Source organism: Lagopus leucura, unplaced genomic scaffold, assembly GCF_019238085.1.
Source record: "Lagopus leucura isolate 7727_CA_CO unplaced genomic scaffold, USGS_WTPT01 Super-Scaffold_100002, whole genome shotgun sequence".
Lineage (NCBI taxonomy): Eukaryota > Metazoa > Chordata > Aves > Galliformes > Phasianidae > Lagopus > Lagopus leucura.
The window spans coordinates 65,076,163-65,088,988 of NW_024962263.1; the positions used below are offsets into that span (position 1 = coordinate 65,076,163).

Below are 12,826 nucleotides of genomic sequence, written 5' to 3' on the forward strand. Positions count from 1 at the left end.
TATGGAAATAAATAGGAAGCGTTACCTACAGGGTAATATATATATATTCTCCACGAACGTGCTGTTGCCTAAGAGGTCCCAGCTCCTGGCCATGGCCTTGTCAGCGTGCTGCCCCTTCATGACATGTTCCATTGCCTGGTGCAGGCAGGGGCAGCTGCAGGTCTTCTCCCTCAGCGAGTGGCACGACGTCCGCGCATCGCACTGTGCGTGCTGCCCATGGCAGCGCCAGCGCGTGTGGTTGCTGTCCCATCTCAGCATGCACACAGGGCTGAGGTGGGGTCCAAGAGCCGTGCGGAGCCTCGGGCAGCCTCTGGCGGCGTGACCGTGCACCGCTCGCAACCGGACGTGAGCCAAATTTCTGATGTGGCCTAAAGAACCGGATTCTTATTAAAGACAAAGTAACCGGAACCTAGTTTATATGTCATCCAACTGCTCTCGCATTCAACAGGCACCGCACGCCGTAGCCGCACCGTTCCCGTGCAGCTCCCCAGCCCCCGCCGCCCCATGCCGGTGTCCAGGCAACGACGGCGGCGTCACTTCCTGCGGTACCGCCCCTCCCGCCGCAGCCCTCGGGCCGGCTCCGTTCCGAGCTCGGGCTGTTGCGGCTATCGCGACACGTGGCGCGATAGGGCGACCCCGCTGGCGCCGGCCCGGCGGGCAGCATGGCCGCGGCGGCCGAAACGGCGGGCGGAGGAGGCAGCAGCCGGCACGAGAAGAGCCTGGGGCTGCTCACCACCAAGTTCGTGTCGCTGCTGCAGGAGGCCAAGGACGGCGTGCTGGACCTCAAAGTGGTGCGAGGGCGGGGCGGCGCGGGACCGCCATGGCCGCGGCTGTGGGGAGGCCGGGGTGGCGCGCAGAGCTGCCGAGAGCGGCGGGAGGCTCCGGGCGGCTGTCAGGCTGCGGCCGTGCCCCGGGGCCGGGTCACCTGCCGAGTGCGAAGGGAGCCGTGGTCCCGTGCAGCCCGACTGGCTTCGGTTGTTTGTTTTCACTTTGCGGTTGCTCTGTTTACTGACTCTGTGAACTGACGCCTATTTAAGGCTGTTTTCGGCCCGTTCCATGCGGGGTGTGAGGTAACAGGGCTCCCTGTGGCGTCGCTGCCGTGCGACAGTGAGACCTCCGCCCGAGAGCAGGGTGATGAAGAGGTGGCATGAGGGCGGTGTTGGCCGGGCTGAGGATAAGCAGCTCGGTGCCGTGGTTACTTGAATCCTTTCAGGACAGCTGACCGCGTTCCTTGGCTCTGTTAGCGGGCTCTGGGAGTGGAGGTGCCCTCGGATACTTTTCGCGCAGTGCTGTTCAGAGAGAGCTCTTTAACAGTGTTACAGCGGAAAGTGAAAGTTGTCAGTGAGCCAGGAGGGGTCCCGGAGGTGTTACATTCCAGCTGGGCGCTCAGGTGGGCGGACTTGGAACTACGGTTCGGGTGTTTGTCGTTCGCCTCTGCGTGGAAGGAGTTCTTCTCCCACCAAGGGGAAATGGCAGCACGTATGGTCAGGGGAAGGTAAACAGGCACTGCAGAAATGACAAAGACTTCTGCTCAGGGCATTGGAAACTGGTTTCTGAATGACAGGATACGGTTTGTTTTAAGTAAGCCCTAACTGAAGAGAACAAAACGTTGGGACTTTCATAAGCAATTAGTCAAAATGTACATTTTTTTGTAATCTGGCGTTTCTCATAAGCGAGTCACGTGTGTAGGGAAAAGTGAAAAGCAGCATGCATACCCTGCTGGTGCGCTCAGGGAAATGAGCTCCTGGTGTGAAACAGTGTTTTCCAAAACATGGTTCGATCATCGAAGATTTTTTCGGTTGTATTTACACATATTGACCATCTGAGTAATATTTCTGTACTAAAATACTAAGTACATCATGAAGAAAACAGAGTTTGGAAACTCTAAGTGTACTTTGTGATTTATCAATGGAGGAAGAACATTTCTTGGTGATCTCTGGGCACCTTTATAGCTGACCATCTGTGAAGCAGCCCCAGGGGACACAGATGCTAATCCCATGCAGGTTGCTGCTCCTCACTCTGGGTGCGGGAAGCCCCAGCAGTTGTGTGTGTTGAACTTAGGAAGTGTTTTAGCACTGACCGCTTCTCTGCTATAATGCCTGACAAATTATGGGAGTGAGGATTGTCTTGAGGTTAAATCCTAGAGGGCTCATTTTAAAATCAAGCAGCTCTTCCAGAATAATTGTGTAGCTGTCCCTGAATAACCCTGTGTAAGTAAATGTTGCTAAGGAGGTAAGCTTAAAATGTCAAGGGATGAGATGGAAGGGAAAGAAAGAAAGCTCCTCTGTTCAGAAATCCATCATTTGCAGGGAATGGATAAATACAGAAAGATCACAATGAGCGAATAAAGGCAAAGCCACCTGAAATGACACCCAGAACAGTGTGTTTTTTCTCTTCAGCAGTGTACTCTGGATTCCACCTTGATTCCAAGTAGGCTTGGCTTGTAGCAAAATGGCATCCCTGCCATACTCGGGGCTAAATGGTATTTCTGATCAACAGTGCAAAGCATTGAGTACCCTAAAATTTGTTTGCTTGCCACTGAAGTTTATTCCACGGCAAGAGACAGAAAGCATTGCAAATGTGGGGACACGAAGGGACTTGGGATTTGAAGTTCTGATGGAGTTTTTTTGTCTCTAGAAAATGCAAATCAGTGGAGTCCTAAAACCTAAGCAACTAGAACAAACAAACAGTACCACCAAAGACAAAATTTCCAACTGAAAAACTGTGTTATATAAGAACTTAGCCTCTGATCTCTGAAGCACCTGCCTGATGGGAAATCAAAAAGAAGATGGGGAAGAGATTGCCTGTCTACATTGTACTGTTTCTATATCACAAGGAAGGTTTCCGTTGTCCACTGTCATCCCCTTCCATGAAGTTTCTTTAAAGGGAAACGTCTCTGATATGATCTAAACCTCATTCCTTGTCCCTGATTGAACCAAGACCTGAAAAAAACAAACAAAAATACTTTGCAGAAAGCAAAGTATTCATCAGGTGCCCAGGAAGTGCACATCTAGGAAGGCGTTGTGTCAGGTACAAAAGAATCCTCACGGACAGAATTATGAATGATCAAGCAGCCTATTTCCTCTGACTTACAGTGTGCTCTGCTGTCAGTGACATGTTGTGACAGCACATACAAACACACTGTAGCTGGTCTGGGTCAGAAAGGGAAGTGGTGGTGGCTGCCAGCGTTGGCTGGTGTTCTGGCAGCTCTGAGTGCTATTGAGGCTGGTTCCTAGCACTCGTCACATGGCAAGATGGCTTACAGGACAATGTTGGCTTACAGTCTTGCAGCTCTCCTTCTGTCAGCTACTTTGAGAAATTACCCCATCCTCCCATATCCCAGCAGTTAGGGGATAATAAATTCAACATGCTGTTGGCCTCAGATACTTGTTTTGTTGCAGTGCTGCCGTCTTCCTTCCCTTCTGTTTCATGCCTTGTAGAAAGAGTGCTGTTGGGTGGTGCAGATACCAATGGCAGCACTGGCAGTTAATGTGAGCACTCCTCCCTGGTGAAGGTGGGCTTGCTGGCCTTGCCTCATGTGATTTCCCTCACCATCAGGAGGCCACACTTGCACGCCGCTTGAAGCAGATCCTAAACTTCTGAATTTATCATTGAGAATCCCCTATTCTTGAAGAAAGAATTGTTTCTGAAGGGCAACAGTTCAAGCCAATTATTATTTGGCATTCTTTTCAGGGGGATGGGTTAGAATGTCTGTTGTTTGCCCCAAGTTGCTGATATTGCTGATATGCTCTTATCGCCACAGGCTGCTGATGCCCTTGCTGTAAGGCAGAAGAGAAGGATCTATGATATCACCAACGTTTTAGAGGGTATTGATCTCATAGAGAAGAAGTCAAAAAACAGCATTCAGTGGAAGTAAGCTTTGTCATTTCTTCATTTCTTACTGTGCTTGAAAGCAAGACAAACTCCCTCCATCAATTTCTCCTGACTGGTTAACGTAGGATGAACTTAATATTACTCTCAGCAATGAGCAATGCAACATTTCAAAATAACATCCAAGTTACAAATGAACCTCGTTGGTCTTTCCTTTAATTTGCATCCTTGATACATAGATTCAAGTTTAAAAGCTATAGGAGAGATACTTTAAGAAAACCTGAATTGCTACTTTCTACCTATCACTCACACTCCCTGAATCCGTGACAGGTGTTGGGGAACAATATTTCCACCTACACACCCCTCTTAATTATTTTCTCTGGTCACTGACTATGAAAGGATAACTAAAGTGTTAAGAGAGCAGGAAGGGGAAGAGAGCTGTGAACCATCTCTAATATAGAAAAGCTACATTCTGAAAGAATATAAGGTTAGGTAGAGAGAAAGTCTCAATCTGATCTGATTTTTAAAATGCTCATTTTTCCCATAAAATGCTGCTGGGAGAGTAAATTTGCTTCATAATGAAATTTAGAAGATTTTTCAAATAATTGATGGTATACTTAGGAAGTGTTCTTTTAGATTTTCACTTCTTGTGGTTTCATGAATCTTTATACTTTTTTTAAGAGGAGTAGGTGCTGGCTGCAATACAAAAGAAGTCGTGGACAGGCTGAGGTATCTTGAAGCTGAAATTGAAGACCTAGAGCTAAAAGAAAAAGAATTGGATCAGCAGAAACTGTGGCTACAGCAAAGCATCAAGAATGTTATGGATGATTCTACAAACCACCAATATCCTTTTCAAGAAACAGTGTGCATCTTGGAACAAGAATTAAAACAGCAATTAAAGCATAGGTAAAGGGTGAAACATGCTGTAATCCATCCATTTCATCCAGAAGCAAAGGCTAAGGAAGAATATTTTTTTTTCTCTCTCTCTCCAGGTTTTGGTTCAATAAGAGTACAAATGATGTTTGCATGTATTTTTAAGCTCTGTGATTGTACAAATGGTAACCTGAAAATAATCTAGCATGTTTATGTATTGCAGTAATTTTTAAGTCCATGGTATAATCCTGATATCTGGTTTTAAATTGATTGTACTGCCGTTAGGCACTTGGATTTACACCTTCTTAGCTGTATTTTACATGAATCTCCCTCCTATCCTCCCAGTCTTTTACTTTTCTCTCTTGAAAAGTTAAAGCTAAAGCCAAAGATAAATTGAGTTGAGTTGACAAAGATCTGAAGCTTGTTAGATTCAGAACAGGAAAAATATCCTGTGTGTAAATACCCCATAAGCAGAAAGATCCAGCCGTATTGTGTATTGTAATGTGTTCATCTGTCTTGCAAGATACTGTGCAAAACAGACACATCTGAAACTTAGAGCAGGAAAATGCCCTTCTTATTGATAGTACCAATGGTAAGTACTTAATATTACTTTCAATTGCTCCATAGAAACTATACCTATAAAATTTTGTAGTAAAGGAGATTTAAGCAAGGTATGAAGAGAAACGTGCCATGGGAGAGTTAGCAGTGGAATTAATCCCCCAGGGTAGATGTTGGAATATCCATCACTGGATGTTTTCCAGAACAGGAGAGGCAAACAACTGTCTGGAATGTCTTAATAATTGATCCTACCTTGAGGCAGTGGAATGGGTCTGAAGATGAACTCTCAAGTCCCCTCTAGCAGTCTTTTTGTGTGTTTTTGGGGGGGGAAATCCTGATACACTGTTGAATTATATAATGTGAAGTTAATGAGGTAAATGGTGTTCTTAAAAACAAGATTTTACATGTTTTCTGTTTGAAAAGAATTTCTTCTCATTCAAGCTATTCAGCTCCTTCTCTTTTGGTATTTTCTTCACATATATAGATATATTTTTCTAATAGTACAGAACTGTGTTATTTTAAAAATAGTCATTTTTAGCATCATAAATCAAGCCTTGATTACACGTTTGAGTAGCAGCAGTAAGGTTGGGCTTAGTTTGGACAAACTTCTTTTTAAGGCATCAAATACCAGTTTCACGTTGCTTTAAGAAAGATGTTCCTTGACATAAATTACATTTTCATATGTCACCCATGAAGATATCTGTAACTGTTTCAATGGTGAGTTGCTCCTATGCTGTATCTCATGAAATAAGGGATTTCCTGATCTTCTTGAAACTCAACTTGCTAACCAACCTGCCTTTCCCTGCAAGTATTTTGTGTTTAGAATAAATATTCAACAGTGGTCAGAAGTAAACAGATACATCCACTGTTCATGTCCCCCAGGTTCTAGTGTAGTTATAGTCACACACTGTATGGAATGGAAGTTCAGCTGCTTGAGAGTGCTGGTTTTGGATGTCTTTTTCTCTGTGCACACTTTGCAGGAGTTTGTCTCTGACCCTGACAGAACCAGGGACAGGGCTTGCAGGTCTCATCTGAAGGCCAGCCATGTTTAGATTTCTTTAAGTTTTCAGATGACAGCTTGAGTCAGAAGGAATTCCTTGTGATGTTACATGGAGCCGGCTGAAGTTAAAGATGGGACATTGCTACTGAACAAGAAAGGTTCCTTCTGTACAGGAAGTTTGAACAAATTGCCAAGAATTGCTGGCAGAAATTATTTCCCTTGACATTGATCCTTTCTGGATCCCAAGTTACTCAAGGGAGTATTGTTGTTCAGCCTGTTCGCCGCAAGGAAGGTTGGGTTTCATTATGAATAAAAATGTAACATTAGAAACTGCTGTGGAATTTTACAAAACAAGCTGTTGCCGAGAAGAATTAGTTGTTACAAAATATGTAGGAGGTGTTTAAGATACCAATCGCATTGTACTTGGTGTAAAATATATCTCAAATGGCAGGGGAAAAAAAGCATCATTCCAAGTTATGGATGAAGGCAAATTGATGTGTCCTAACTTTAATAATTTGCGATGCGCGTAGTAAAGCTACAGGTGAGTGTTATGGCCACCTGTTGCATCTTAGTTGGATGTGCTGCAGAAGCTCTAAATTCAGGTATTTGAAAATGCTGACATTGAAGACAACATCTGAAATGTTTTTTCACCTTCCTGTGTCACCTGTTCTCAAAGCAATTAAGCAAGCTGTATGAGAGATCCTTTTGCTGAGAAGGAAGCTAGTTAAATATTGGGTTTTGGATCTTATAGGGACTATGCAAATCCCATCCTAAGTGTATTTGTGCTGGAATTATGCAGTACTTTGAGTAGCTTTAGAGAATTATTCTTATTTGAGTGGATATCATGCAAGATGTAAGAAAAATACGCACAGTTAACACTTTCTTAAAAATTGCTATTTAACCAGGAGACACACTTCTAGCAATTCAAGCACCTTGTGGTACACAGTTAGAAGTACCTATACCCGAAATGGTATGTACTGGTTCCTTGTTTACCTGAGTGCTGTAGGGGGACAGTGGAAAAGAAGAGGTAGACTGTAGCTGAGGATTTATCTCAGGCTGTGATGAGAGAGGAAGGAAAAATATTAAGCTAGTCTTAGTTGAGGATGGAGGAATTGAGTGGGAAAAAGTGTTGTTTGTTTGTTTGTTTTTCAGCACACCTAAGTCTATGTATACAAATGAGAAACTAATGACAACTTGTCTTATATTGGAAACAAGATATAATAGTTGGTTTCTTTGTCCTCTCTTCTCCCTAAATCTTAAAGTTTGCAGCCTTGCAGTTTAGGCATAATGTCTTGAATTCCCTTGAGAACTTAATAGCAGTAACTTTTATGTGTCAAATTTCAAACATTATTGTATTGCTAAATCAGAACTTCTATGAAAATGCCTTTTAGATTTATTTGCAGATGTGGTTTAGATGCTGTTCATGTTTAGTCACATAGTAATATACTGAATAGAGAAACACACTGCAGACTTCTTTATAACTGAAAGGTTTGTTAGACTTGGCAGGATTAGAGGAAGAGGCCATATTACTTAACTCTGTCAATCTTTAATCTTTTTTTTTTTTTTTTTAAATGCATTGCTCTGTTTTAAATAGGGTTGATACCTTACGTAGTTGGGAGAGAGTGTTGCATGAAGCAGGACAGACACAATGCTTTTAGAGTGGTGAAACTCACAGGAGAAGTTTCAGAAGCTATTTTTAACGAGGCTAAGCACAATCTGATATCAGAAGAGCATCCAAAGCTAGGACCATGAAGCTGGTCCAGTGATACTGGTTTGTTCATCCGTGCTGAAAACAGTTCAGGCAATGGTATGGTTCCCTGTGTGGTGAAAGCAGTTGTGATGCAGCTTTTTTGACTTTTTGTTGAGGACAAAAGCAGGTGATTTAGTATTCCATCAGCAACTTCAAATGGGATTCATTTACTTTGGTTCCCCCCCCCTCAGGCTCCTTTTCCACTTTCCTCATCCTCATTTTTTTTTCTGGAACATAGTTGCTGAAAACCTGTTTGATGAATTAGCCAAGCAAAAAGAATGCCTAGCAAATCAGCTAAGAAATTGTTTCTACTGACTCAATGATTCTGTGTTCACTTGGTCTGACTGAAAACTTAATTATTGTGGCATGGTTGGTCCCAACTAAGATGGTTCTGAAGCTCCATTTAAGAGGAAGAAATGTAAAAGTATACAAATCTTTTATCTGTTTTGTTACTGATAAGATGTAGCCCTACTGTAGGTTTTGTGTAACTTGAATTCGGAACTTAGTTAAGCCCTTCAAAGTGTTGTATGTTTGTGTCTTGTGTAGCTGTTCTGGTCAGATAAATGCATAACAGAATTATTATCTGTTTCCTATTAGATCACTTATATTTGTTTTAAATATTTGTTTCCTGTCTGAATATGATTTGATAAGTCTGACAATCAAAATTTCTTCCTAGCATTTTAATTAGAAGAGTACTGTATCTTCTGGGAGGTAAAAAGTACATTGAGAATTCTGTTTAAGCATCTTCATTGGTTACTATGAGAAATAAGTCTATGCAATCACTATTTTTGGTACAGTTCCGAATTCTGTGGGCATTTTAACTTTCTTAATACACCATCTCTACAGGGCCAGAATGGACAGAAGAAATACCAGATCAATCTTAAAAGTAGTTCAGGACCTATCCATGTACTGCTTATAAACAGAGAATCAAATTCCTCCAAGCCCATGGTGTTTCCAGTTCCTCCACCTGACGACCTTGCACAAACCCCATCTCAGCCTGCAGCTCCAGTGACTCCCCTTAAACCTACTCCAGCTCCTGAAAACCCACCAGAACATGGCCTTAACCAGGAACAACAGTTGCCAGAAACAACAGTGGACACACAGTCAGGTGGGTCTGAATTATTTTTCCAACTAAGATAGGTGGAGAAAGGCTTAGGGGGAAGAAAGAGAAATGGTGATAGATAGAAGAAAGGCATATCAACAATTTGCATAACATGGCAGGTGTCTGTTAAGAAACTATCCCAAGGGGCTTACTAATGGCTTTCAAGAGGTTCTTCCTCTTCTGTGCTCTGATTGATTTCACCCTGATTGATGAAACAGATTTTCCCCTTGTAGCTTATCATCTTACACCGAACAGGTTTTGCATGTGATCCTGTTTGTTAATCTGAGATGTTTCTCCAAAATGCAGGGTGGAATTAAATTGTCAATTTTAAAATTGCCAATTGTAAATGGAGTATATGATTTGAACATACACCTTTTTGTGAAGGAGATACTACAGGCACCAGTCCCAGCTTTTGTGCCACAAGGTCACTTTCTTCCACATAGCCACAATGAGAGACTGCCTGAATATCTGGTATTTTTTTAAATCATAATTGTAGGATAATATGGAAATATTTAAGAAAATGTCATCACCGTTACAGTCTATGTTTCTGAGGGATCCTGATAAAATTGAGTTTGTGAATTTGGAATGGGGAAGAGATTCTTCTTACCTCAACCCAGACATTAGCCGTGTTGTCCTCAAAAGAGAAAGCCAGGTGCAGGTCTTTTACATTCCTTTTTACAGTAATAGATTTTATAATGTGCTTTTCTGTCTTTGTAGAAAGCAGTCTGCAGCAGAACAGTACAACTCCAGCAACTCCTTACTCTAGCCTTCCAGACTCAGTGTTGTACCCCAGCCTTTCAGGAGATGTCGCCCAAGCTACAGCGAGCTCCAATGACTATCAGGCTTTGCTCCCTTTGGACGTTAACTGTATCCTCAAGCCAAACTCATTTGACATAGGAAAGATGGAAGAGCCCACAGGTAGGAAGAAAACAGTTGCTATTCAGTATTTTTGTTGTTTCCTGAGCCATTCTTTTTGCCAAGCTACCAATGAGTTACAAGGAGGGAAGGATTAAGGCTTTTCCCACAGAGAAAATGACAGGCATTTGTTTATCTCCCACTGAAGCCACAGAGCCAGTTCTGGGTAGCAAGCTCATTTTGAGCAAAATACCTTTCTCTGCTATCAAATAAGCTACTCATTGCACATGGCTTTAGGGTTATAAGAGATTGACTGTACAGCTTGAGGAAAGCATGAGAAATTTATCAGGAAAAACTGAGGGATAAAAACAGGAATTTATTTTATATATTTATGCAGCACGCTGTCTCCACAGCTCCTAGCATGTGCATGTGAGCCGTACTGTACCTTACAGTTCAGTGTTGTTACGCAGGGAATCTGTTAACTGCAATAAACACATGCTCCTGTTTTCACAGGAAATATTGGTGGGGATATTATTGACGAACTTATGTCCTCTGATGGTAAGTATTTAGCATCCTTACTTGCAGATATTAAAAAAGTAGCAGCATGGTTTTTATATGAACAGCACTCTTGGTAGGTGTCTGAAATCTCATATCAAGAGCCAGTATGATACTACTTCTTTCCCCTGTACTGCCTCTTCTATCTTTGTCATTCTCATCTTTGCATCCCTATCTGTTCCCTGCAACGCTTCTATTTAACAGTCAAAATATGAAGCCTTAATCCAGCAAGAACTTACATGCATGAGTAACTGAACAGTACTTAATTTGAAAATAAATAAAGAACAGGTTGATGACTCGAGTGCCTGCCTTAAAAAAAAAATATATGTATATATATCTTGTTTAATTCTGTTCTGCCTCAGGCCTCTTCCATGAGCTTTGAGCAGATATTTCAGAGCATATTTACATGCCTGCATACAGATTGATACTTGGCCAGGTCTCTTACACTGGCAGAATGAATACAACCCTTTTCTGGTCTTGCATCTCCTTGGCCATATGTATGCAGAACTGAGCTACAGTGGTTCCATACACTTTATGACCCCCTGCTGTATCTCACTGAACCCAGCTGCCTTAGTCCTTTTCCCATTTAACTGTGCTGTTCTGTGAACACCTTGTGTTAATATCTGCTTTTCAAGCAGGCAGACTTGGGGCTTATCTAGAAAGAAACATGCAGCTACAAGATCTAACAGGGAAGCTGGAGTTGTATGAACGTGACAATAAAATATGTGGATAAAACGGAAATACTCTCCAATTTTAGAACAGCTACAACATGCCCAACTCTTCTGCATTAGTCTTCCTGAGGTACAGCATGAGGGCTGAGGCTTCTCCTCCTGCATTACCCAAAAAGGGCTTCAAGTCCATGCATGAAATGCAGTGCAGAGAAGCTGACAGCTTCCGTTTTTCTTCTGTACAATAGAGATAATATTAATTTCTTTATCCACATTAAATATCTGAAGACTAATACATACAATATTGTCACAGGAAGGAGATAAATATAAGTAGTGGCTTTTTGACAAATTTTCAAAAGCTGCTTAGGAGTTCCTTTGCTGCAAAAGGAGAGAGTAGGTCCGTACTTCACAGCTTTCACTCCACCCCCAGCAAATTTATGTAAGATACTAAGGACAAAGGTGTAGACATGTCACCTATTGCCTTAGTTTGAAGGCAATACGGATAGTCACAGTATGTGTCCTAGCATGTTTGTGAGATTATCAAGGCAATATTTTACTTAAGACTGACCCTGGCACTGGTGATGATGAACATACTGGATTATGAGACAGGACTGATATTCCAAAAGTGTTTTAACTTAAACTAAACTATTCCTGCTTTACAGTTTTTCCTCTCTTACGACTCTCTCCTACTCCCGGAGATGACTACAACTTTAACCTGGATGATAATGAAGGAGTCTGTGATCTCTTTGATGTGCAGATACTAAATTATTAGATATTGTGTCAACCAGACTACTTATCTACCTCTAACGATAACATTCTAGACTTCTTCATAACCTAAGTATTTGAACAATGAATGTATAACTTCTTAGTTCACTGACTCTGGGAGTATATTTCCTTTTGCTTCCTTTAACTACTTCACAAAACGAATTTAACCACCAGAAAAAAGGGCTTTTTTATCAGAATCTTGGCACATTTTTCACCTGAGTGTCCTTTGTGTAATCCAATGATTTTGGATTTTTCTTTTCTAAGGAAAGCAAAAATGCTTTAATAGCCTTCCAAAATGATTAGGCTTTTCTCATAGTTACCAGCATTTTCTTTGAAGCTTTACTGCCGAGAAGCTGTCAATATTTTATAATGTTCCCATCAAATTTGAAACTTCCACTGCCAAGCTGAAGTGAAGGATATCAACTTGAGTTATGCTTAATTGTTTCAGTGAACCAATTTTGTGAAGTGCCTTCTGTTTTAGCACTTTAAGTTTCTCACACTGACTTCTGACATTCCACTTTCCTAGATGATAGGAAAGGTCTGTTTGTAGTTTGTATTAAAGTGTGCCAATACTTGTATATTAACAAGATTTTTTTAATAAAATTTTACAAAGAAAGCCTGTGTAACCTTCAATTCTTGGAATCTCTTCATCATCCATTATGCATTACAGCTGTGATAACAGGCTTGTGGCAGCATCCACATTCGCTGGTTCCTCTTCTGAAGGTGTAGTAACCTTATAAAAGAAAAGTTTCAGTTTAAAATACAGATCAATTCAGTTTTATGTTTGGGGAAGGAAAAAAATAAAATACAGCCAATGATTTATGCTGCAAGTGAATGACAAATGATTTATGCTGCAAGTGAATGACAAA

The 12,826-nt window shown here is 41.7% G+C and overlaps 2 protein-coding genes across 2 annotated transcripts in view; one reads left to right on the forward strand and one right to left on the reverse strand.

The window, feature by feature from the left end:
- Positions 1–647: 647 nt before the first annotated feature.
- Positions 648–12,573, forward strand: E2F5 (E2F transcription factor 5). The gene is made up of 9 exons (XM_042869014.1): positions 648–791; positions 3,764–3,873; positions 4,513–4,674; positions 5,936–5,979; positions 7,168–7,232; positions 8,859–9,120; positions 9,832–10,032; positions 10,483–10,527; positions 11,855–12,573. The coding sequence occupies exons 1-9, from the start codon at positions 663–665 to the stop codon at positions 11,962–11,964; spliced, it is 1,128 nt and encodes a 375-aa protein (XP_042724948.1). The 5' UTR covers positions 648–662; the 3' UTR covers positions 11,965–12,573.
- Positions 12,531–12,826, reverse strand: part of RBIS (ribosomal biogenesis factor) — a 2,952-nt gene continuing 2,656 nt past the window's right edge. Inside the window, exon 3 of the mRNA XM_042869015.1 lies at positions 12,531–12,690. Coding sequence (XP_042724949.1) covers positions 12,622–12,690 — 69 coding nt within the window. The 3' untranslated portion in view covers positions 12,531–12,621. The remainder of the gene's footprint in view (positions 12,691–12,826) is intronic.

Excerpts from the sequence above, each read along its gene's own strand:
- E2F5 (XM_042869014.1), top strand. The coding sequence starts at position 663 with ATGGCCGCGGCGGCCGAAACGGCGGGCGGAGGAGGCAGCAGCCGGCAC. Across the intron at positions 5,980-7,167 it reads TATCTGTAACTGTTTCAATG|GAGACACACTTCTAGCAATT; the intron begins GTGAGTTGCTCC and ends CTATTTAACCAG. Across the intron at positions 10,033-10,482 it reads AAAGATGGAAGAGCCCACAG|GAAATATTGGTGGGGATATT; the intron begins GTAGGAAGAAAA and ends CTGTTTTCACAG.